This window comes from Camelus bactrianus, chromosome 3, assembly GCF_048773025.1.
Source record: "Camelus bactrianus isolate YW-2024 breed Bactrian camel chromosome 3, ASM4877302v1, whole genome shotgun sequence".
Taxonomy (NCBI): Eukaryota; Metazoa; Chordata; class Mammalia; order Artiodactyla; family Camelidae; genus Camelus; species Camelus bactrianus.
The window spans coordinates 66,346,873-66,373,949 of NC_133541.1; the positions used below are offsets into that span (position 1 = coordinate 66,346,873).

The 27,077-nt window shown below is 38.1% G+C and overlaps 2 protein-coding genes across 6 annotated transcripts in view; one reads left to right on the forward strand and one right to left on the reverse strand.

Moving 5' to 3' along the window:
- FAM81B (family with sequence similarity 81 member B) overlaps positions 1–17,046 on the forward strand; it is a 47,892-nt gene extending 30,846 nt beyond the window's left edge. The window contains 4 exon segments of the mRNA XM_010949560.3: positions 4,668–4,774; positions 12,449–12,584; positions 14,197–14,392; positions 16,057–17,046. Coding sequence (XP_010947862.2) covers positions 4,668–4,774; positions 12,449–12,584; positions 14,197–14,392; positions 16,057–16,190 — 573 coding nt within the window. The 3' untranslated portion in view covers positions 16,191–17,046.
- A 5,830-nt stretch (positions 17,047–22,876) lies between these two features.
- SKIC3 (SKI3 subunit of superkiller complex) overlaps positions 22,877–27,077 on the reverse strand; it is a 134,157-nt gene continuing 129,956 nt past the window's right edge. For 4 of the 5 annotated variants that reach the window (XM_010949554.3, XM_074360374.1, XM_045512521.2 and 1 more), the window contains one exon: positions 24,450–27,028. In XM_010949554.3, the coding sequence (XP_010947856.2) occupies positions 26,954–27,028 (75 nt within the window). In that variant the 3' untranslated portion in view covers positions 24,450–26,953. Of the gene's footprint in view, positions 23,563–24,449; positions 27,029–27,077 lie in introns of those variants that run through there. The other variant, XM_010949553.3, reaches the window with a different exon arrangement.

The following is a 27,077-nucleotide window of genomic DNA, read 5'->3' on the forward strand; positions in this document are numbered from 1 at the left end:
TTTGATATTATTCCTATTTTATGGATGTTTTTAAAATCAAGTATGATTATAAAGATAAGTAAGTCTTGCGGATATAATTACACCATAGTGACTACAGTTAACAATACTGTATTGTGCATTTAAAAGTTGTTAAAGAGAGTAGATATTCAAAGTTCTCATTCCAAGAAAAAAAATTGTCACTATGTGAGGCAGTGAATGTTAAGTGACTGTATAATCATTTTACAGTATATACATGTATCAACTCATTATGTTGTACAACTAAAGCTAATACGATTTTAGGTGTCAATTATATCTTAATTTTTTAAAAAGAATAATTAGGAATTATGTTAAATTCCTTTTTGGCATTTGTGCAGATAATGTCAGTTTTATTCTAAACTACACTAGCATAACTATTTGTGTTAATACATTTCCTATTATTAAACAATCCTTACTTCTTTAAAAAACTCAGCTGTACTTGATTATGATGCTTTTTTCAACTGTGCTGCTGGATACTATTTACTGATATTTTACTTAAGAATTTAACAGCAAGTCTATAAATGAGTCTCCAAGAGCATTTTTTGTACAATCTTTTTCAGATTTTGGAATCAATGTTGCACTGACTTTATAAAAATAATTTGAAAATTTCTCTTCTTTTTCTATGGTCTGAAATAGTTTGAAGAACATTATAGTTATCTATTCATTAAGGATTTGTTAGCTTCTGAAAGTGTCTGGGCCTAATGATTTTGTGGGGAAAGGAATCCTTTGGTACATTTGCTTGATTTTTTTCCTGTGGAAATTGGTCTGTTTAAACGTTCTCTCTTCAAGGCTGAGCTTTAGTAAATTACTTTTCCTTGGAAAAAAATATCTATTTCATCCAGATTTTAAAATTTATTTGCATAAAGTTTTGCAAAATGCTTTTAGGATTGTTTTAATTCCTTCTACTGGTATTTCTCCCCTGGCCATTTATCATTTTGTTTATTTGTGCTTTTCTTTTTTTCTTTTTGCCTTAGAATTACACTGATTATTCTCCAATGAACCAGACTTTTTATGTTTTTAATTCTACTTCCATTTTGTTTTCCAATTCATCAGTTTAAGCTTTTATTTTTATTATTTTTTCCTTCCCTGCAGTTTTCTATTTTCTAACTTTTTGAACCATAAATATTTGTATCTTCCTTTTTTACTGATATAAGCACTTAAGACTATGAACATTCCCCAAGTATTCATTTATTTCTTTAATTCTACATCCCCTACGGTTGGACATATAATGTTCTCATTATCATTTCCTAGAAATTCTGCAATTGCCTATTTTTCTTTTGATTGAATAGTTAAGAGTTAGTTGTTAGGGTTCTTTTGTTTTTGATTTTTTTCCTGAGTTAAAGATTTTTTGTTTTGTTATTCTGGTATTCATTTTTAGTTTTCTCACACTGTAATTAAAATCTGTTCTATATACCAGTCTTAGTTTCTAAAATATTTTGAGGGGTTCACTTGGTGGTTGGATACTAAAATTTTGTGTGTGTTCAAAAGAATATATATTTCATATTTTTAGGGACAAAGGTCAGTCAATATCCACAAAAAACAGCATACTGGCTAGGTCTTCTGAATCCTTATTTTTGGTCTCCTTCTACTTTGGATTAAGAAAAGTGAATAAAAGTCTCATAATTATTGGGCTTCCATTTTATCTACAATTTCAGCTTTGTGAATGTTCTTGCTATGTTATTTGGATCATAGGTATTTATAACTGTTCTTTATTTTCTTACTCCTAATTTTAATATTTATGTGCCCTCTCTTCATATTTAGAATAAGACAAACTACCTTTTCAAAAAAAAAAAAAAAAACAGCCCTTGGACTTAAGTATCAATCCCATAAATTTTGTTTCTTAAACATTTTTTTTAAATGTTTGTGTATCAGTTTTCTGTTGCTGCCATAACAAGTTACCACACACTGAGTGGTTTATAACAACACAAATGTATTACCTTACAGTTTCTGTAGGTAAAAGTCTGGGTAGGCTAGACTGGATCCTCTGCTTAGGGTATCACAAGGCAGAAATCAAGGTATCAGCATGGCTGTGTTCCTTTGGGGAGGCTCAGGGGATGAATGCTCCTTCTGGCTCATTCAAAGTTTTGGCTCAATTCAGTTTCTTGCAGTTTCAGGACTGAGGTCCTTGCTGGCTTTCAGTTGGGAACCAGACTTCCCCCAGCTGCCTGCTATCTATCTCGTTTTTTCCATGGAGCTTCTCTCCAGCAAGAGCAGGTCAAGTTCATCTCATGCTTCAAATCTTTTGACTACTTCTGCTGTTGCCTCTCTTTGACTCCAGCTGGAGAAAGTTCTCTGCTTTTAGGGGCTCATATTAGATTCGGCCCCCTTGGACAAGACAGGATAATCTTCCTATTTCAAGGTTTGTAAAGCTTGAATTACAGCTTATTTCAAGGTCTGTAAACCTTAATTACAGATGCAAATTCCTTTGGCCCTCCAGTATAACACATTCACAGATTCCAGGGATGAGGACATGGACACCTCTGTGGAGCCATCCTGCCTACCACAATTTGTCACTTTCTTCATCCTGCTTTCCTTTGGTTAGGTTTGTCTTTCTCTTTTTAACTTTGTGACATGAATGGCAAGTTTATACCTAACTTCATTCTGTCTTGTATAATGATGGAAAAATTTAATGCCACAAATTTACCTCTGATTATAGATGTGGCTATGTCCTTTTGATATGTGATATTCTCATTATCTTTTCCTAAGTTAATTGTAATTGCAGCACTGATGCACTCTTTGACATTTGTGTTAGTCCACTGAAAAGCAAATGCCATAAAGGAAGTAGATGTGCAAGAGATTTATTGAGGGGAAAAAACTGTGAAGGAAAATGGGGAGGGAACTGAAGGAGATGAAGAGAGCTATCCGCCTGCAGTGCTACTGACTCCTGTGAAAAAGACAGCAGAGGAAGGTCCTAGGCTGCAATGCCATTCTAACGAAGTTTCATCTAGTTCCTTGAACCAGAGTCACTCATCAAAGGACTACAGCTCAGACACTGACTGGGAGCAGCCAGTGGGAAGCATGGCCTCAACACAGGGTGATGGGTTTTGGGCACAGCAGTCAAGGCCTTTGGCTGTAAGATGCTACTTATATGTGACCTGAGAGGCACATTTTCATGTGAAACACTGAAATTAAAAACAGAATTTAAAAAGTTTTCTTTTACTCAAATGGTTAGATTTTTGTTTCTTTACCCTTTTATTCATTTCTAGTTTTAGTGCAGTGTAGTTAGTTGCTTTTCCTGCTTTTTTGGAATAATTTGAGTTTCTTTGTAGTCATGTTTGCTTAGTTTTTACAAATGCTCAGTAGGCACTGGGAAAGGATGAATATTTGCTGTTTGTAAGTTAGACTGTTTGGTATGTAAATCTATTAAATAAATTGTATTTTTCATATCTTCCTATATATTTATTTATATTTTACTTACTTGACCAGTAAGAGTCAAGAGACGTCATTTAAAATCTCTAATATATTGTCTCTGTTAGTTTATCCTTATAATTCTACAACTGTTGCTTTTTAGTTCAATATATAAGGTAAATAGAAGCGTTGGTGGTCTAGTGGTTAGATAGCTGCCTTCCAATATTTAAGGTAAATAAGGATTCAAAACTGTTTTTCACTGTGGATTTTAAATGACCATCTTTGCCCCCGTTAACAGAGCTTGCCTTGCGGAATGTTTTGTCTAATGACATTGCTCTGCCTGCTTTCTTTGCCTTTGCTTTTCCAGGCTTGTATTTCACTATCTTTCATTGCTAACAATTCTGCTTTTGAGTGTACCTCCTATAAATACACTGTTTTGAGTGTATCTCCTACAAATAAGCATTCATGTGGTATCGGTTGCCCAACCAACATCTATCTGTTCAAACCCTTCCATTATTCACCTCTTTCTTTTCCAAGAGAACTCAAATTTCATTAAGTACCACTGAGTTCCACATGAACGTCTCTTTCAGGAGTTGAATTGTTTGACTGAAGGCAACCGTGTAGTTTCATTTGCATGGACATGATTACAGGCTGCTGCTATTCTGCGTCTGTTTCCCCATCCAGTCCTGTCACCTAAAGAACTTCCTCAATGTGGAAGGCACTTTTATCCTAACTCCCAAACCTGGAACTTATGTTTTCCTGCTTTTATACACCCTAGGTCATTTCACTTGGCCTTTCCCTATACTCCTGTCAGAATCCTACCTGGAAATTTCTGAGGCCTGACCTTAGGCCACTCATGTGTTTTCTTCACAGAGCCCAATTGCACATTTAAGCATTTATTCAGTAAGTATTTGGTGAGCACTGACCATTGGTCATCTAATGTGCAATAGATGATAGAGGACAGAGTGGCTTACATTGTAACCTGGGAGACAGAAAGTAAAGAAATAATCAAATTAACAAATTGATAAACCAATGTTAATAGTCCATTTTGTCATCTCATCACATAGTCTGTTATCAAAAAGACTGTTACAGACAGCGGAACAGAACACTCCCCCTTTGTCCTTCCCCTGAAGATAGTGCTATAATTGTTGAATCATTCCTTTGAAAAAAATCATTTTCAAATGCAAATTTGCTTTAGGCTCATATCTTTATCCCTGGCTCCTTTAGGAATAAAGTATAATTAAGGTGTAAGTGCTAGTGGTTTTGTTCACACACACAAAAGTTCCCTTTTGTACTTTCTTTAGGTAACACAGCTCTTAGGAAAAATAGAGGCTTCCAGTTCTGAGCAAACTTCAAATTTAAAGATGGTCCAGGGGGATTATCGCCATGAAGTGAACCTTTTGGAGTTCAAGTAAGTGAATGGAAGATTTTTAATTCTGTTTAATGCATTAGGGTTTTGCCTAATGAAAGCATTGGCATTAAATATAAACCTATCCCAGGAATTTGAACCTGGCCAAGAAATAAAGCAACAAACGAAGGCAGAGAATATTCTACACTAAAGTAATACACAATATTAGTAATAAAAAAGAAATATGTATTTATTTGTCATTCTGTTTGCATAATATCTTAACTGAAACGATACTTATCCTAACCTTTCCTATAGAGTATGATTTTAATTTATCATCAATCATTTATTAAAATGCTTCACTGTAAAGAACTCTTGAGGGGGGAGGATATAGCTCAAGTAGTAGAGTGCACGCTTAGCATGCACAGGGTCCTGGGTTCAAAATCCAGTACCTCCTCCAAAAATAAATAAACCTAATTTACCTCCCCATCTGCCAAAATAAAATAATCAAAAGAACTTTGAACATACAACATACACAGATTCCACAAGATTATCAAATAATTTTTAAACAACTTTGATGTACAAGCTTTTCTCCTGAGATTTCTTCTAAGATCCTCTACTTGCACAGTTATAGCTTCCCTATTTTAAAGACTGGTCTCTATCCCCTTACACTGAGTTTTCCTCTGTGCAATGGAGAAAGCAATAAAGGAGACAAGACTCCACATTCAAACTACTGGCCTCTGTATCCTCAAATCCCCCTTTCTTATTTAAATGACCACCATTTCAGGCACAGGGAAATCCTAGTCCCTTGGATGATACATTACTGCCCCTTCTATTCTGTTTTTTCCCTCTGTCCCACATCACCTGAGCTTAGTGCCTTGGTCAAATCCAGTATTCTGGATATACTCTGCTTTCTCCATTTTCCCCAATCTCTATCGTATTTCATTAAATCTATGCCATTGGCTATAAGATGTACCATTATATTCTTGTACCTCTAAGACATGAAGCTAACAATTAAACCATAGCACACCATCATTTTAAGAAGCCTCCCAATTTCAGAGATATTAAATTAAGAAATATTTATGTCCTAGAAATTGATGAAAAACAGTAGTAATCACTAAGTCAGAGACGTAGATATCTTGGATAAACAGAAAACACCTACTTTCTTCATTCTCCAAAAAAGCGTGTCTAGGTTCTTAAATTCAGCACAGGGAGGGTATTCAGTAAGTATCTGTGTCATGCTTAATCTAATCCCTTTATCTTAGAATTAAATTAAGATAGAGAAAAATGTCCAAGGGAGAAGTAGAAAAATAAAATGTTTCTAGAAGTACAATTTAAGAATTTATTTTACTGGGGGAGAAAATGGACTTATAGTCTGGAATGGAAGACTGGCTTAAAGAGATGAAGAATATTAACAAATAGAAAAGAGGGAAAGAGGAAATGTCTGATGTCTAGGGCTGACTCCTTCACTGCTGATGCTGTGTATTTCTTCCATCTTCAGTCCTGTGGAAAGCTGACTTATAGACGAATCATCTAAATAGTTAAATCTGAACCTGGACACTTTTGTAGTAGTATAAACTGGAATCTTTTTCTCCCTTGAAACAATGAAGTCTTAAAATGTCATTAGTTTTGCAGAAGGTAATAGTGAATTTATAAACCAGGTTTTTCCCCAGACAAATACTTATAAGCTCTAATAATTCAACTGCATCCATGACTCTTTTTAAAAATTTTTCTCCATTGATGTTTTTAATTAAAAAGTAATATGCATTCATTGTAACAAATAAAAATGACCAAGATGAAAAAAGAGGTCACTATCCCTGCTTCCTAATGTAACCAATGTTAACACTAGAAATGTAGCTTTCCACGTTTTCCCCCTTGTTAACATAAATATGTAACAGAAAAAGGACTTATAAATATATTTATATAAATACATAAAACTTATATTTTATATATATAAACCATTCATTATATATAAGCAGAGAGCATGGGTTTTTTAAAATAAATCCTATACACATTACTCAATAATTTGTCTTTGCCCAGAACATCTTGGATATCTCCCTCTGGATCAGTGACTGTTATTCTAGCAATATTTTTCACAGCTGCATGATATTTTGACTTACAGATATGCCATAATTAATTCAACCATTTATCTTACTGATGAAGAGATTCTTTCCAGTTTCTAGCTACCACAAACAAAAATTACTGTGCATATATCCTTAAGTATTCTTACTTACAGGTGCTATTATTTCTACAGGCAAGATTCCTAGGTGAAAGAGTTTATGTATTTATTAGTTTTTATAAATTTCTTTCTAAAAATGTTGTAGCAATTTACACTCACACCAGCAGTGCATAAGACCTTTCTGTATGTTTTTATCCACGCTGGATATTCTTTTTACTATTTGCCAATTAAAGGATGAAAAATAGCATCTCAATTGTTTTTACTTGCATTACTTTCACCATGTGGATTTCCTTTTCTGTGAACTGCCCATTCTTATCATTTGTCAAATTTTGAATTGTGATTTTTATCATTTTCCTATCAACTGGTAGGATTCCTTCACATTAGGGATATTAATCCTTTGACTGAGGTACATATTGCCAAGGATCTTGCTCAAAGAGAAAATAAGGCAGATAGGGCTCTTTTTTTTTTTTTTCCCAATCTAAGCACTTCTCAAATCAAAGTGGATGGGGGTATAGAATTTGCTTTTCTTTTTTAAGAAACTGTCTCTGAACAAAGGAATTACAAGAATGTTAATAACATTAAAGGTTAAGTTTAATTGAGCAAATTTCCCATTTAGAAACTTTAACAAATTCAAGTTAAGTGGTAAACTGAACATATTTTATATTGAACTTAAATGCCTCAATATTGTCTGGGGGTTTTCTAGTGAACTCGTGGGACATTGGCACTGATCACTAGAACTGACAAAGGAGACACACAGGCTGTGTTATCTGAATCCCCACATTAAAGGGATTCTCTCTCATCTTTCCAGAAAGGTCTTAGATGTTCAGCTAAGTAATGTCCTAAGCCAACAACTCAGTGCTTACAGAGCACAAGTCTTGGCTGTCATGAACTACAGCTGTACTTCAGCAGGGGTGGCCCCTACCAGTCACTCCCTAGATAGCTCTCGATGCTGACACTGTTCAGTTGATAGTGATTTATAAGAAAGAGCATTTGGTCAATGAAGTAAATACACAGAGTCAAATTTTACTACACGTGGCTTTGAAAAAGCTACCGTAGTAGAAGGGGACAAGAGCAAGGACCTGTCTCATTCATCTTTGCATCCTCAGCACCCAGTACATTCAGACACAAATAGAAGCCAATGAATGCATGAATGAATGAATGTTTTGAGCACCTGTAATATGTAAGTTGTATTTTAGAATATCCAAAGATATAATCATAGCCATATTAAGTGAAAAGCTAAAAACAGGTAAAGTAAAAGTTAAGACAATGTTAAATGAGATATATCATTAGACAGAAATAATAAATATTCATTGTTATTTACAAATGCCTACCAGGTGCTCAAGATGTTCAAGGGCACCCAGCTCTGCAGGCTGGGTCTTAGCCTCGTTTCAGAGACAAGGAGTATTGTAATCATGGAGATTAAGTAGTTTGCCCACAGTCACACAGCTACAAAGTGTCTGACTCCAAATCCCAGGTTATTTTTGTCAATCTGTGATGCCTCCATCTCATAATTCCACCTGTGAGTAAACTAACTGTGCTATAGACATTTAGGGAAAGGAAAAATCACATGTGTTCAAAACCATGAAGGTATGAGGCTATGAAGATACTGGGATTTAAACTCAAGTACAATTTAGAATGAACAACAAAGTCTTCCTATTAGAGTGGAGTTGGAATTGCTTTTTAATTAGTGTCACTAACGAGAAATCACAGAACATTAAGAAGAAATTAGTTTAAGGTATACGGGTATCAACTTAGAAGAAAAAAATGTTTCTTAAAATTAAGTTCTTGCTTCTGACATGAAAAACTCTTAGACTCAATCTCTAAAGAAATGCACATAGTCTGAAGCAGTTATTCAGAGTGAATTACAAAAAATGAAAACATCTTCTGTGTTTATAGTGCATTAAAGGGCACTCCATCTTTTTATGTTCCCATGTGGTTAAAGCCACTATCTGAATTCTTGACAGCCTGGTAGTAATAACATTTTCCAAGAATTCAGAATGTTCATGTCTCCTAAAAAAGTTCATTCAACAGATTGTGAATGCAAGACAATTGGGTTTGAGACATAAGTGAACTAGTAAAACTAGCCCAGGATGGAGCTATGTCCTCATTTATCTATGTCAGCCGTAACCACGGAGGCCACTGAGATATCTGTTCCAAGCCCTACACTCTGCCCTGACCATTCACTCTCATCACGGCCCTCACCCAAGGATCCGCTGGGTCTGTGGATCCCTGTCAAATTTTCCTTTACTGTTCTATAACTTTCTCACTTATAATTGCCCTTAGTGTACATTTTAACCTGATTACATCAGTAACAAAAAAGTTTTTGGAACCAGGCTTTATCTCACATTTGTCTTAGTGAGGTCTCTGTGCATAATTTTAAGGTCTGACTTGTGTTTTGAGAAAAAGGAAAGAAAAAGCTATCTATCAGCCTGTCTATCTACTTATCCATCTATCCTATCTACATCCCTATCTGTATCTAACTACATCTGATCAAAATCCTCCCATAAACATCAGTACAGAGGATTTGGAAACTCAAATGTGAGTGTCATCGAGATAAATTCATCCTATTGAGATTTTAACGGTATGTTCTACAGTTAACAGAAAAACAATTTTTACATGGCAAATCATGTCCATTATGTTAGGAAAAAGTCTAAAGAAAGAAAAAGATTTATAGAAACCTCTATTTTTATCCTTTTTTTCTATCAAGGAGAATGCCTTTCAAATAATGCTTACATATTTCAATAAACTACCAACAGACAGAATATCACCTCTGATTGCTACCAAGAAAGTGAGTCTCCAATTGCAGGCAAAACCTTGTTATAAAAGGATCAGAAGAAGTAATTCATTCTTTATGGCTTTATTTTAATTTCAGAGTTTCAATTACTGGCATGTCCTTCCAGAGGTATTACCTAAGTACATTTAATGGTTCCTTGATTTTCAGAGGGCTTTTAATAATTTATCTGTGATGAGAGTAAATGTTCTCATTTATTTACACAGTAAAGGTGAGCACTGAAGGACAGATTCTCGATTGTAAAGCTACCTCTTAATTATCTAGGGATTTACTGTTCCCCTTAACTAACATTATTAATTAATATTTCCACCAGAGACAAAGGAAGATGAAAATCAAAGATTAGGTCTCTAAATAGCTTGACAAGTCTGTGTTTTGTTATTTGTGAACAGCCCTAATAAAAGGTATCCGATGAGAAAGAATAAATCATTTATTCAGTCACTACTTATTGAGCACTTTCTATATTCCAGGCATCGTTCACAGCCATGAACAAAGCAAAATCCTTGCTTTCATGGAGCTTAGGTTCTAGTGGAGGAGACAGCACACAAATTAATACATATCACATGGTGATGAGTGTTCTGGAGACAAAGAAGGTTAAAGGAATAGTGAGTGTCAGGTGGGGAAAGGGATTTTGTGTGTGTGTGGTCAAAAACAAACAAACAAAATTTCTCTGATATATATAAGTGCTTGAATATAAATCTGAATGAAATTAGAAAAGGAGCCATTGTATATTCTAAGGAAGAGTGTTGCAGACAGAGGAAACAGTTGGCTAAAAAGAGGTTGTCCACCTCTCAGCTGGGGACTTATTTGCCTGAGATCCAGCAGTTGTAAGCCAGTCACATAAGTGTTTAGAAATCCTGATTAGACTAAGAACAGGAAAAGTAACCAACTGCATCTTCTTAATTATGAGATACTCTTCTGAATCAAGGTATGTTTTGTATGTGAAAAATATCCCTCTCTGTATCAAAAAGTGTCAATTCAGAAAGATAAAGATCAGAATTTAGCTATTATACTACAACAAATATAACTATTGGGAAAGTAACTACCTTCCCATTCCTTGACTTCATTATCTGAATCCGAGTTGCTCAACCTCGGGACAGGTTGCATTGAGGTGGGATAATTCTTTGTTGTGGGGCTGCCCTGTGCACTGCAGGATGCTTAGCAGCATCCTGGCCTCCACCCACTCCCAGAGTAGTAGCAGCTCCCATCTGTGACAACCAGAAATATCTTCAGGTACTGCTAACTGACACCTAGTTTAAATATAAATGGAAATGACCTCACATAACTTATCTTTTCCAACTATTAGTCCAAACACTTTTTCAGGAGAGCTATAAAGACATATACATGTATAGAGACAGACATATATAGACAGACATGTACATGTTCAGCCTGTCTTAGGCCATTTCCAGTGATAAATATCACAAACTAATTTAGCTTCATCTAACTTTTCATATCATTCAAGTAACTATTATTTCAAGCCCCCCCACGTTGCAAGGTAATCTGAATATTTTCAATAACAAACAACATGGATTGTTCCCTCTAGTCTAATATTTAGCCTACTCTAAAAGGGAATTTGAAATTGACATGTTACCATAAGCAAGTCACACCCAGAAAACATACAGAAACCACTTGCTGGTCCCCATCTCTCATCCCCCCTCTTCTCAGCCTCCTATTTCTCCATCATTTCAGATGAGGATTCACCTTCTACTCAAACGCTCGAGCAATTCTTTTCAAATTGATGTAATGAGTCCAACCCTTTTAATCTTTAATCTATTGTTAAAAATCCTTCATTCTCTGTTATTTAATACTCTGTGGTGCATCAACTTGATGCCAGCAATCCGTTCCTGCACTTCTGCCTATTATTTCTGGTTTTGCCCCAGGTAAATAACTCAGCACCTCTTTCAGCCCCCACCTTCCCCGCCCAAAGAATCCACTCACAGAGATACAGTGGAGACTTTACTGAAGATTTTGCCTGAAGCAGAGACAACAACCAAGGAGTATCTCCCTTGGACACTCTGTTCTCTCCTCTCCTAGACAACGCAAGTCTTCTCTGCCCAGCTCCTCCCGCAGCCTTAGAGTGGCCCTTGTTGAGCAAAGATTCAGCGAACCACCACCCTTAGCCAATCTGCCCACAGCTAAGGATGATTTTTACACTCCTAATAATTTTTTAAAGAAAAAAATATATTTTATGACATGCGAATTGTCTGTGAAATGTAAAAGTTTGATTAAACCACAGCCATGCTCATTTGCTCATTGTTTCTTTGTAAGCCAGACTCATGTGTGTCACCTGTGGCTGCTTTCCTGCTGCAACGGCCGTGTAACAGCAGAGCTGAGTGGTTGCATCAGAGACTACATGGCCCAAAAAGTCTGCAAATATTTATTATCTAACCCTTTACAGAAAAAGTTTGCTGGCCCTTACCATAGAGTACACTCCCCAAGCCAAGTGACTTATCAAAGTAATTCTTCTGCACATACATATGCATGCACTGTACCCTGGGTCCTGAGAGGACACCTGCATGGATGACATATGCCCTTCTGTGTGGGTGTGCTCCTGCTGCTGTGTGGGTGTGCATAGCAAGGCGTGTGGACGGGGGTCGTCAGCAGTTGGGCTGAACTCGAGTTCGAGGTGGGGCCCCCTCACCCCCACCCCATCAGGCCATGCTTGCTGAGCACACGAAGGCTCATCATCTGAAAAACCTGCAGACTTTAATACTCAAGGTTGGTTTTACGTTTCCATTTACTTGTTAAAATAGAACTACTTTTTTCCCCTTAGATTTAATTCATTATCAACAAATGTATATGAAGAAATTGAGAACTGTCAAAAATGGACAGAAAACCAGTTCATCAAATATGAAAAAGTCCACCTTGACCATGTAAATCAGTGTCTGAAGCTCCTGCAGGAGCAACTGGTAAGGGGTTCTGTTATTCAGGAAGTAAACTGCCGCATGTCCCTGTCTAGTTGTTAGCCACGAGTAGAGGTCTCGAAAGCCACACTTAAAAACTCACAGTTACCTTCACTGCATCAGTAACCTATTTTTTTGGCACTGGAATAGGATTTCAGAGACCTGCCTTCTGGTCCTGTTTGCTACTCCCCAGCTCTGTGAACTCCATATCTCAGAGCTCTACCTGTACCAGAATAACCTAAAGGGAGTTTTTTAAAGTACAGATTCCTGGTCTCAACCCAGAGGTGAAGCATCTGACCCTCCAGAGCCTCCCCTTGGGAATCTGTCCTCCTGAACAAGGTCCCTGGATGATGCTTAGATAACAATAAAGCCTGAAAACTGACCGCCTTAGACAAGTCACTTTACCTTTCCGGAGATCCACCGGGAGATCAAGGTTTTCAAAACTCCTTTGCCAGGTCAGACCTTGTAGAGACGCCCCCAAGTTTGGAGGCGAGAAATCTGTCACAGGCTCCCACTCCACCCAGCACAGCGGCCTCGCTGCTGAGCCCCAGGGGAGAGCAGCACAGGGCCATCAGTGGCACCAGTGGCTGCCAGCCTAGCAGATGATTCAGATAAGATGTTTCTGAAATGTCAGTAAAGGGGCTCTAGGCAGCCCAGTAAATAACGCTCCCATGACTCCACCTGAGTTTGTTAAAAATGGATAGAGGCAGGAGCCCCAGAGAGGAAGACAAATCTTAGAGCTGCATCACTGATAAGGCCGTTAAAGTAGATGCGGTCAGGTCTGCAGCCAAGTGGGCCTGCTAGTCCTTCTCCAGGATTTAGGCAGACTCCCCCACCAGTTCTAGGCAGCACTGGGTGACCACAGGGTCACTTGTGGACAAAAACCTCCCACTGCAAGGAGGAGAGACTGGAATACACCATTCCTGAGACAGGCAGGACCAAAGAGAGGAGAAGCAAAGGGGCTAAAATCAGTCTCACCTCTGCTCCTAATTCCCCGTAGGGGAGGGAGGAGGAGCTAATTAGCCTCAGGCTGCCTCTGTCTCCTGCCCCCATGGTGCATTACCTTAGAATCACCTGGAGAGCTTTTAAACACCAACAATTCCTGAGCTCCATCAGAGACCAACTGAATCAGAATGTGGGGAGGGGCAGAGAGGGATGACCCCAGTGACTTCTGTTAGCCAGCATGGATGGAGAACCACCATTCTAGCTGAAGCCTGCCCAGGGAGAGACAGGAGGTTCGGGGGAATAACACGTCTAACACCGGGAGCACATCCAGGGAGCTCAGGTTAAGCAGTATCTAAAAATGCCTGCCTTGGCTACACGTCTTTAAACACTAGACTAAAATCCCAAATCCTCAAGGCGTTTCAGCAAAACCACAGCCTTTCTTTTCTTTTCTCCTGTACCACGTAGAGCTCCAGAAACTACAAATGAACAAGGCCAAACAAAGGAATTAACTCTTCCACTTGTGAACACAGTTTTAGATACAAGGGAACTTGGTTTGAATTTTCGTGTTTAACATGGAAAAGTAGATTTGTTTAAAAAAAAAATCATCTAAACTGAAAGACAAATCGACACAGGTTTTCTTTCCAGCAGTCTGACCCCATGATATCTTTTATAGGCTATGTCTGAAAATAAAATGGAAGAAAAATTACTGCAGCTTTCAAGCAAATTAGAGAATTTCATTAACACACGAAAACAGGAAGCAGAACTAAACAAAGTAAAGCATATAGAAAATAAACTATTCAAAAAGATGAACCAACTGGAAAAGCTCATCTGGGGTGAATTAGAGAAAATGCAGAATGAATATCAATCAGGTGAGCAGATACCTTTGCTTAAGTCAAGAACAGTCACCCTTTTCTACCCAGTCCCTCAGGGTTTTCTACTTCGAGCTCATGGCCAGGGATCAGTCTCGTTATTAGTGACATCCTTTTGTATTTAATCTGAATTTCTTAAATATCCCATAGAATATCAGCATGTCACTGGTAGGTAGATAAATACGTAAAAATATACTTTCTTCATTCACACTTGGTAATGTCATAAGCTTGCCATTGCTGTGAGCTTTAACTCTAAGATCACAGAATCATAGAACTGTTAGACTTGGGAAGTCCTTGGTGATCATCAAGACCTGGCTTCTGGGTATATCATGAAATGAGCCTAAGTCAAATGCCCCGCATTGATTGCAAGTAATGAGCCTAGACAGATGTCAGACTGGAGACCTGACGTTTAGAAGTGAGAAAGAGAGATGAGTTAATGGAGTCCAGTATAATGACTGCTTTTCTTCTTAAGGAGGCTAGTGGTGGCAGAGTCAAGCTGAGCTAACTTCAAAGAGGATTAATTGGAAAGGCTCATCTAATTTGTCAGAGGGAAGGACATGGGACACGGGTTGTGGAGCAGCCATCTGCCTCGAGTCACAATTCTGAGGGAATTACCAGGAATCAGAAGGTTCCTTTATGAGAGAAAGCCCCAACTCATTTTCTTTCCCCTAGATGCCAGAAAAATTCATGTAAATTCTAACAAATTTTGGTCCATTATGGAGATGCCTTTGGAGATGTTCTGGGAAGACATTATGGTCTCATTCTGCCAGATGTTCCTGGCATAGAATACCTGACCCTCACCACTCCTGCCCTCCAACTCCCACCACCAAATCAAAAGAATGAATTTTCTGGCCAGGAAGGATGTCCCAAAATTAACTGGCCCTTCTTTTAGGGCCCTGCTTGCTACTTAGCTAGCAGAGGTTTAATTTAGTCATTCCATTAGTACCACCCCAGAATGAAATGAAGAGAAATTTGCAGTCTACATGTTTCTGCATTTTACAAAGTGGGAGTATAGCAAATGGGGACTCCAAACTAATGGTTTGCTCTTTTATGCCTTTAATAAAAACGGGTAGAGAAATGATTATGTGAAAGTCTCCAGTGAATAAGAAATGGGCTGTACCCTAAGAAGCTTGAGGTCTGGTAGGCTGTGGTTATGAGTGGCTAGACTTGCGTAAGAAAGATGTAAAGTGCTGGGGGCAGAGGTAGGGGTCGGGCACTGCCCGTGGCCATTCCTTGGGTCCCTCAGACAGGTGACGTTCAGAGGTTTAAAATCTCATCTGTGGCCCTTGCTTTCAATTTCGTAACAAGAATACAAGACCATCCAAAGTTCTTGTCAAAGTAAACAGAAATAAGATATTTTAAATTTCTCTCTGGAAATGCAGAATTATTTCATTATGCAATATTTTGGGGTGGAGAAGGAGAGGAACTGAATTTTCACAATAAAGCCAGATGCAAGCTAAAACACTGTTGCTAATGCATCTTCATGACATACGAGAAATGGATTACCGTATATTTTTAGACTTGTCTTAACAGAATTTAATGTGCTTTGAATTAAATAATGATCAACTATGACCAGACTGCTGATTAGCAACTTTTGTTAAAAAATTAAAAAGTTCCAATGCATTGTTCAGTTGCAGTATACCTATTCTCATATCCTCTTACAGGATTTGAATCGATTCATGACTCTCTCAGCTCCCTCCAGCAAATACAGAAAACAAAGATGGATTTAGAGAAATATAAAGTGCAGAAAGACCTAAAGAAATTACAGCGTAAGATAGTGGAACTCCAGGAAGTGTAAACTTCCCATTCATCTCCTTTTTCACCAGCCAGTGGAGTGGTTTGTTGGGAAAGATGGGGAAAAGAAAGTTAATATCTCTGGGATGTTTACTGCTTCTATTTCTTACCACCTTTTTAAGGAGATAAATGTACCAGAAAACCCAATAAAGCAAAGAAGCTTTATGATGTCTTCACTAATTTACTAATGAAAAACTTGAGGAATTTCTTTCTATATATACCTTTTCATATTTTTATTTGCCCACAAATCTACATATTGTACATAAATGAGTGAAGTAGGCCTGGTATAGTACATTCAAGAATGGTAGAAACTGTGGAAAATTGGAGACCACTTAACTGTCTAAAAAGAATAGCCACTAGACAGCCCCAGTTCATTATTAACATACATATAATCCATTATTGCCAAAAATTTTATTTTTCAAAAGAAACCAGAAATCTGGTTTTATATGAAACCACTTATAAGCATGAGCAACTAGTTCAATTGGTAGAGCTCATGTAAGTGAGGGGCCCTGGAGTTCAAGAGCCATCATTTCATAGTAAATCCACCTCTGCTTGGGGGACCAGTGGAGCACTGAGCTTCCCTCCTTTTGCCTTTATTTTGCAACAGATCAAAAAGGATGACAGAAATGAACAGTCCCCCTTGAGAAGTTCAGTATACAAGGCACTTTATTCTTTATCACACACCAACACTTAATCCTTTGGGAAATGTCAGACTTCTCTCCCCTCAGATACAGGAGAAGGTGTGAGCATCACAGAGTCTGCACTCCAGATTCACCTGCAGACTTGAGGCACATGTTAAAATGTCTCAGAGAGTCCTCACTTCAGGCACAAACACCATCTAAGTAGGCGTGGCTAGTCCTAGGGTTTCACTGACACCCAACATTTCTTGCCATTGTCTTCCTTAGCCAAACCTGCCCACCTGCCCTAAAGGGGAAAATCATACGAAATTATTTACACTGAGGACTAAATGGTAATGTTCAAAATATTCTGTTTCCCTACTGAAGATGAAGGACAAATCCCCCACATAACTGCCTTCTGAGCCTCACTGTAAGGTGGATACACTCACCACCTGATAGCCGGACAGCAGTAAGGCTCAAGGTCAAAGAAACAGCATCCCCAGAGTGCTCTGGACACCATGAGCCCTCCCTTTTTCTGCAGAAACTTACCAAACATCTTCTCACTTTTATGGTGTCACCGACAATATCAGCAAGTAGCACCCAAAAACACCAAGAAGGAAAAAAACTTGATCTGTAATATATATGCAAACATACATACATATTCATGTTTTTACCTTACAAGTAGGGTCTCCAAACTTTTGTGAGTTATTCATATTTTCACAGCCTTTGTTCTGTCAGCCGAGGGAGTCTGGAGAGGGATTCGATGAGGTGAGCTGCCCAACTGGAAAAAAATGCGTGAGGAGCCGACATAATGCGCGAGGAGCCGACACGGAGTGAAACAGAACTTTATTCTAGTTCAAGCGGGTGGCTCCTGTGGCAAGAGGCGGTGGCGAGGCTTTCTTTCAGTTCAACAAGATGGCGCGCCGCCCGCGTGGAGCGCTCGCCCTTTTTTCATTCGGCCCGCACATGCGTATTGTTCATAATGCGTACGCATGCGATTCGCGCATGCGTATTATTCATGTTTACATAATGCTATCAGCGCATGCGTACATTTACTTCTTCCCTCAAACACAGGCAAGTTATTGTGACCTATGACCTGGGTCCCACGGCCTACTCACTTAAGGCTGCCGACAGTTCATTCATGTGCTGGGCACTGGGGATACAATATTAAACACGGACCCTGCCCTTAGGGAACTAGTCCAGTGGAAAAGGCCAACAATCAAATTTGCAAATACCTGAGCAAGTAAAGGGTCTAACGGGAGCACCTGGGAGAGGCATTTAGCAAAAACATGGGGAATCAGGCGCAGGGGTCTTCAAGAAGAAGGAATATCTAAACTGAGATCTCTAAAGCATAAACAGAAGTTAGCCAAGGGAAAGGGGCCTGATTGGTAAGAGGTGGGGGCTCAGGCAGGTGGTGCAGCCTAACCGAAGGCCTGGAGGCCAAAAGAATGGGACCCATGCCGGAACCGAAGAGGTTCAAAATGGTCAGAACCTAAAGTGTGTGTGGCGGGTGGTAGGGGAGGGGGACTGGAGGAGGGGAGCAGGAAAGAGGAAACTGGAGAAGTTAGGGGAGTGGGGTGTCTGATCACAAGGGCCTTATAACTCATGTTGAGGGACTTGGGCCCTGTCTCAGGGCCAGAATAGCCTTTAAAGGATTTCAAATAGGAGAGTGACATTATTAGTTTTGTTTTAGAGAAACCCCTCTGCCTGTAGTATGGAAAAGAGGTTACAGACACAGTGGGAGAAACAAATTTGGGTGGGAAAGGAGGGGGATAATGCAGGAGAGGGAGGATGATGAGCTCAGTTTTAAACTAATTGATTTGGAGATACTGAGGGGATGTCCAAGTGGAGGGATCCAGTGGTTAGTGAGGGATAAGGACTTGGAGTGTGAGAGAAAGATTTGAACTGAGGATTTAGCACAGAAATTGTTACTGGAGTTATGAGTGAGGAAGGAAGAGATTGCCTAGGCTTGGGAGGGGTGGTGTGGGAGACATGATGATTACAGTGAGAAACAGAGACCAGAAAAGAACTAGAGGACACCTGACACTGAAGGAACAGGCAGCAGAGGAATGTCGAAGTCCCTAGGTGAGTACACAGAGACAGCAGTGAAGCAGGAGAGGAGGGATCATAGTTGGAGAGTTTGTCTTCCCTGGGAGTTCCTGCCAGCAGATGGTGTCAACATATCAAGCTGGAGTTCAACAGATCTCTGCCTGCTGAAGAAGACTCTGTCCTACAATGTAAACTCAAAATTTGGGTGTATTACATAACTCAAGGAGAAAGGTTAGAAATGCTTTCAGATTGCCCTTCATACCGTGAAATAAAATGTGCTGCATCTTCTCAGAGAAGTGGTGAGCCCTCCCAGAGAGAGGCAGGATTATTGCCAGGAAAAATATGAGGCTGTTTTGGCCCCTAGCCAGCTTGGCATTTCCCTCTTCAGGAAATTCAAGTCACATACATTTGTGATAAAGGTTTGCTGCTTCAGATCTTCCCTTTAATATACAGTCATGAAATTTTCCAGCTCCACAGACTAAACTTCCATAAGCCCATGTTCCTTGGTAAAGTTTTCCCACTTCATTTTCAGAAGATATTTACACATGTGATGTGAGTGAAAAATGATTGATGTGCTCAGCAGTTCATAAACCAGGTCCTCTTTTATAACCCTCAAAGACACAAACGGAGAACACAGAAAAATAATCCAAACTTCTATGCTGAGAAGCCTTCAGGTCTGACAGACCTGAGTTTAGAACCAGTGCCACCAATTATTATCTGTGTGACTTCGGATGTGTTTTCTAACTTTGGAGTCGTAGTTCACTCATCTTAAAATGGGAATAAAAATATCTACCTTGTACGTTATTAGAAGAATTAGAAAAACATTTATTGAGCTATTACCAGATATCAGAGACTGCTCTAAGCACTCTACCTGAATTACTCATTTAATCCTCCAAACAGACACCGATTACTGAGGCACAGACTTAGGTAATTTACGTAAGGTTACACAGCTAGCATGAAGTGGAGCTAGGATTTGAACTCATCAGTCCAGAGAATTTGCTCTTAAACATTCTGCTGTATTGTTTCTCAAAATATATGTAGACCATCTAATGCAGTGTCTGGTACATCATAGGTATTGCACTTGATAAATGGTACTGATTAATAATAATAAACAGAGATTTTGATCTTTATGTAAAAAAACAAGTTCCATGGTACTCTTCCCCCCCCCACCCCACATGGTACTCTTCTATCCAACTCTAATTCAGATCAGTGTTCTAAGAACATGTGAATTCAAAAAGGTCCTTGTACTATATATACTGCCTTGCAGTAAATTTAGACATGGATCAAATCAGAAGGAAGTGCAAAGTATAGATTACTCTTGGAACAAAATTATAATTGAGGAAGTATTCCTCTACTTTAAAACCATGTCATATTGTCTCTGGGGAGGGAGGCTAACAGCTATAGAAACATGGTCATTGACTGGAGGTGGGCAAGGTGCTGGGGCCAATGCCTAGAGAAGCATATTTCCTCCATAAGTCCTGGTCAACAGAAGCAAATCCAATAGCCACTACTACAGGGTCAAAGTCATTAGTATCCAACTACCAGATGCTTCTCCAAAAAAGTAATGCACTGCCTTCACAGGGGAAATATGCAGGGATGGACTTCAAGTGCACAGGGCCTACATGGATGCATGGAAATGATGCTGGATAAACCCACTCCTGCAACCCAAAACAACTCCTAAACCAAGGAATCTACCTTGTCTTTATACCTAAATTCCACTGTTTAGCACTTAAAGGCTTTTAAGTATTTACAACATAAAATCTTCACAAAGAACACACACTCACGGGCCTTATGGATACCTCCTCTGCAGGGATTAGTTGATAACTAAGGAGAGCAAGGTCTTTCAAAACCAGGAAGCACTAGGTACCTAAAGAAATGGGAGGGCCAAAAGAAAGTCCAGTCGATGGAAGAGAGGTTAGAAAAGCCAAAGCAAAAACCAAGGGCTGGCATTTGTGATATTATCAAGAATTAACTGAAACAATTAGCTCACTATTGGCCTCAGTTTCTATCCGAGTTCAAAATCTAACAAGGGTGGAGTATTCCTTATCATTGCATAGGTTTGAATTTGCAAATAAAGCTGAAGGCAAAAGTAACAAATTTGCAAAGTTAGTCCTTTGGAAAAGATTCTCTTCCTCCTAAGGTTCTTCCTAGAATTCAGATAGTGGCACCAGGTACATGGTATCATCAGAATACACCTTGGAAGGCTAACTGAGTTAGTCCCAAAGACACGCACCTCAACTCATTCACATTTCTTTGAGGTGGCAGCAATTATTAACAAAATTTGACAATAATATTGGAAATTACCTTGGGGGCCAGATTCTGTCTGCCTAAGAATATAGACAATTTTAAAAGAGTGAATCTCTCAGCTTGCTTATACTCTCTCTCACTGTAAAATGAGGGTAATATCTACTGTAAAAAATTATGTGGGAATGAAATCAGGTGACAATGTAAAGAGCTTGGCACACAGCAGGCATTCACTCTATCCCTGCTGTAAGTCCCTGGATGCCAAGGCTCTGGGAGGTAGTGACCACTACCTTACAAGCACAAAAAACTCCTCTGCTGAAGCCAGTGGTAGTACCAGGTCCTCTGCAATGTTAGATCTTACTTGGGCTTTCTTAGATGCTACTTGACATGTACAAAAGCTTAATGCTGCCTACATGTTTCCTGATGTTCACAGGTATTCACTGCTGCCTAAATCTGGGTCTAGTGAGCTAATAAATAATTTATTCTGAAACTAGTTCTTTGACACAAAAGCCATGCATGACACTTGATCTGACAAACTGCAGGGCTGGCCTCAGGCAATTCTGAGATACATTTATTTCTATCCTCTCGAAGCTGCTTTTGACAATATAATTTGCCTTCTCAGCAGTGCCTTTTCTCTCCAATCTCCTTCTTTCCAACACAGAGAAACTTCTGTTCCATCTGGCTTTTCTGTTGTGCCCAGAGACACTCGTGTCTCAAACATAAAAGAAATTAACACTACCAGGAATGCACAAAGGCAAAAAACCCACGTAACTCTGTCTGCCAAGACAGACCCTGCAGTAGTCTTTCTTGCACACCACCTGACTTCTCACCAGGCTAATTTCCAAACTCCCGAAGCCAGCAAATAGTCTTCACATAAAAACTGTTTGTACACTACTACTTTTCCCTTTCTTGACCTACTAAAATTGGACAGAACAATTGAGACTAGAACTTTTAAAAACAGAATACAGTGGTTTTCCAAAATAACTCCTGATCACCTGATACTGAACTATGCAGCTTTTTTTTCTCCATGGAGATTAAGCAATGACCATATTTTGCATGATCAAAGGAGAGGAAATGACATTAAAAAGGCAGTCTTAGAAATTCAAGTTATTTAAGTCACCTGGAAGTCAGATAATCAAACAACGTGCACATTCTACTTAATGTGAGTATTCTCTCTGAACGAAGTATATATAACCTGTTTGGCGCGTAGCAGGCACATATAACTCCATTCAACCATTCACAGAAGCTGGCTTTCATTGAAATATTCTCAAAGTGTAGTTCTACTTTCCTTCTCAGGGTCTTAGTACCTGGTACTGATTACCCACCTTTGTACAGTGAAGTCTCTTTTAAAAGGGGTTCTACCCTAAGCAGGTTTGTAAGCGGGGGTGGGGGTGGGGGTGGGGGGTTGTGGCAGCAGGCTGTTCACTGGAAACCAGGAAACTGCTGCTTCGCAGGTACTGCACCAAGCAGTTTATTTCAGTATTTCGCTTTAGCTCTCTTTGGGACTTGGAAAACCTTGGTGACCTCAGAACAACAGAATGCTGCCATTTGAAATCTAGCTCAAGGTCCTGATTTTACAAATTCACATAAAAGGCCAAGAGATAAGACTTATTCAGTCACATCCTCATTCAATATTGAAACCCAGTTTGAAATATGCTACTTAGGTTTTGTGAGTATAATTTAATGCAGTTCCTTTTAAAGAGAATTGGAATGAAGTACTTAACTATGTTGGTGATGCTGTGCTGTGAGTAGAATATCAAATGAGAGCAGACGGATACTATTACAGAAACGAACAGCCTCATGTTCCTTAAACTTAAATACTTTTGAAATTTATGTTTTCACAATAACCATTTTTAATAACTCATCATCTTCATCTGATGACCCTCTTTTTGGGCAACAATTTAGATGACGATCCCCAGTTGCAGTGATCTGGTAAAATTCAAATTCAAACGGATGTGTTTTCATTTTAACGGTTTTCACAATGAGCAGTGTCCTAATTTTCTACTGCTGTCATAACAATTACCACAAACTTAGTGGCTTAAAAACAGTATGAAATTATTATCTTACAGTTCTGTAAGTCAGAAGTCCAACATGGGTCTCACCAGGCTACAAATGAAGTATTAGCAGGCTGCATCCCTTTCTGGGAACTCCATAGGACAAAGTCTGCTTTTTCCAGTTTCTAGAGGCCACCCTTATTAACATGTGTGGTGGCCCTCTTTTTCCATCTTCAAAGCCAGCAATGTCGAATCTCTCTGACCTTCTTCTTTTGTCACTTTTCTCTCTCTGACAGGCTCTCCACTTGTAAGAATTCTTCTGATTAAACTGGCTTCACCTGGACGATCCAGGCTAATCTCTCCATCTCAAGGTCCAAACCACTAATCAATCATATCTGCATAGTCTCTTTTGCCTCATACTCACAAATTCCAGGGATTAGGACCTGGATCCTTTAGGAGGTCATTTTTCTGCCTACCACAAGCAAAAATAACAAGATGAGCATTTTTTCATTACCTATCATCTCTCCAGAAAAATTAATATAACTTAAATATGTTTTTATAATAGGTATTATATACAGGGAACATATATGGTGAAGCATGAAGCCCAAATGAACTTTTGTAATGATTCAAACTCAGGAGAGATCACGACATACTAATTATTTCGACAGTTCAGTGATGTAATATGGAACCCACTGCCTTTTTCAACAGATACTCCAATTTTAATGATCTCTCTTCTTGCATCATTTCCCTTCACTAAAATAAATAGGTATTTCAATTTTAAGTTCAAAATACAAGAAAAAATGTTGCAAACATTTCATAATACTGTTAAAGAAATACTACTCTTAAATTTCTTATTTCAAAACATTTTGAGGTCTAAAGATAATTTAGCATTTATAAAAAAAAAATTGTTATATAGGGCTTCTATTTTACACTAGAATTTAAAGTAATACTGCTATGCAAAAAGTTGCTAATCAGCCAAAGAAAGGAATTATTATACAGCACAGGGATAGCTAGACATTGTGAGTGGTCTTCAGGTGCAAAAGATCTTAAGTGACTATATTTTCTAACCCAAAAATGATGCATATACTCTAGGGGAATTTTTGACCTTTTACTTTACCTGTACTTTACTTTTAAATACACACACACACACACACACACACACACACACACGGAAAGATTACTGTACTTGTATGTGATACACAAATGTATCTTTCTAAAGTTCCTCTCCTACAAATTGAAGGTCAGTTTGTAACCAGCAGCTGAGTGCTATACCTTTTAACAAGCAGCATGGAAGCCCAAGAAGTTTTCTATCCATTAAAACTAAAGTGGGAAAAAGGAAGACCTGAATAGAGACAAGGGTCAACCTTGTCAAAACAAAGTTTTCACATTTTTTAATGCACAAAAAGTAAAATCTGCAAGCCACACTGACTCATACATAAAATGTGTTTCATTTTTGTGTTCTTTAAAATCTCCCCAAAGCAGGTATCAATTTCTTTATGGAGTAACCAAATACATATCTTTTCACATTTATATGTTACTTAGCATAAAATATTCACCTAACTATTATGTTTCATATTGCTTTAAATAACCACACCTTTTAATTGCCTTACTGTACAAACTGAGTATTGCTGTCCAATCCTGCTCTGTATAGATTCCCAAATTAAAGGAAGTTGTCAACTCATTTTATAAAGTGGAAGAAGAGTACAGCATTTTAAACTACAGTGTTTTTAGTCCTGACAAGAAATTAATGCAAGGGACATTTCAAGAAATATGACAAGTGATCCCAAACAGATTGTGTTCCAAAAGTTTACTCATAAGCTGAAATGTACTTCTCCCATAAGAAATTATCAGATGCCAAGCTAGCCTATAAACATCTAATTAATCAATAAGCAAATAAATAAAAATTAGTAGAAAATATACTATGATTCTCAAAGAAATAATGAATATAGTGAAATATTTAATATGGATGCTAAATATTTGTATTTCAGGAAATAACTTTCAATCTAATTAAACTTATATATAAACTCTGAAGAGAAATTTCAGTCACTTTTCAAGTTCCTAGAATCTGGTAACAGTGATTGACTTCCAATTTTCTTTGCTTTAAGCATGCTGTTTAGCACCATTCTCCTTTACTGAGATTAAATGACAATGTTTAAACACTTAGCATAGGTCTGGCACAAAGTCAGTTCTATATAAATTGTATAGTTAGGAATGGTTCGAGGCTCACAGTAACTGGGCAGTAATTTGAAGCGAAGACAACAAACAAAAGAGAGGATGTGTCTACATCCATGCAAAAAAAGAATTACCTGAGATACTATAACGAAGGTATTTTCCAGTTTTCCTTTCTAGAAAACCTGGGTCTGTGGTTCCTGAAGGCCAGAACTAGGCAATGGAGTCAAAAGCTTACTCCTTGGATACAGGCCTTGAGCAAAGGCTAGCCAAGTCCATAGTGTCGGTGAGTGACCTTGTGAAGCAAGTGACACCCAGAAAGCAGATGGAGAACAAGAACTGACTCGTAAACATGCAAGCAGACAGCTGCAGCTCATTCTGCAGGTAAAGGCCCATGTGCCTTCCTGAGGAAGCAGGAGGGCGTGCGCACCAGGGCTTCACAGGCAGCCTTTTCAGTGCAGCTCTGCTCAGTATATGGACCAGGCTGTTAAAAGCACTGAATCTGTTTGACAGTTGTGAGGACAGGATCATCAATGGACAGCAGTTCACAAACCTGATGGCCCAACATTAGACTCTCTCGCATGCCTTTAACATGCGCTCATAGCGCCTACTCTAAAGATTCTGACTGCATAGGTCTCAATGATGATAATATTCAGTGAAATTTGGGGATTCATCAAATTATAGTTACTTCAATAGGTTAACTTCTGAAGTAAAATTTACAGAATATTATCAAGTTATATTATCTCACAAAGTAATATTGTGAAGCTGATGGTTTAGAGAAACTATGTGCATAAATTATGATTACCTATTTTCATACAATAAATATGTAAATGTCTGAAAACATTTTTTAAGACCACAAATCCAAAGTAGGCAATGTACAGCTTCTTCAAATATATAAAGGGTTTTTTGAAAAAATAAAATACGTAAATGTGCTTTCAAGTTTTAAAATTTGAAATTATATCTGATATTGATACTATAAAGAAAACAAGACATTGTATTTTTTTAGTTAAGAAAGTTCATCTTATCACAGTTGAAGGAACTACATGATTAAATACTGTCAGCATTTTTCCAAAATTTTCCATTAATTTTTTAAATACAGCCATACACCTGAGTGTTTTGAATTACATAAACATATCCATTAAGTCTAAGACTCACCAACATTTATATTATGCTTCAACAGAATCTGAGATGAACCATTATTTGTTATAAGATTATCTGGATTTTAGATGAGTTGGTCTCCTGAACTCTAGCATTCATAGAAGGAATTAAATCTTTTAATTTGTTGTTTAACAAATGAAATTCTGCTTTGTGCTAATATGCTTTTGCACATTATTTAGAAAATGACCATTAAGGCTTTATTGTAAGGGATTACTTAAAAAAATCCTATTGTGCACCATGCAAGATGGAGGAAATAATGGTTTACAAAAAACTAAGCAACTAAGGGAATCATGGTTTTTCCTTTAATTATGGACTTTTCAAAATCAAATATGTTTTCCAGATTAAAGTTATATTAAGAGTTTACAGCAAATTACATCCCTAGCTTAAGAACTTAAATATCTCTAGATTTAAAGAAAGGCATGGATGATTATAACTATAGTTTTTTAAACTGTTGCTTTAGGGAAAAGTCTTGATTCATTGTTTCATTCTTTCTAATAGCTTTTTCTTTGCTTGCTTACTTCTAAAATAATGCATTGTTATTGTGAGGACAATTTCTGATTCAATTCCAATGCTCTTGTATCTCCGTGAGTTGTGGCATTGTTTATCAGCACCTATGGGAAATCACACACAGGAACGTTAGTGTTTCGTTTATTAACAATA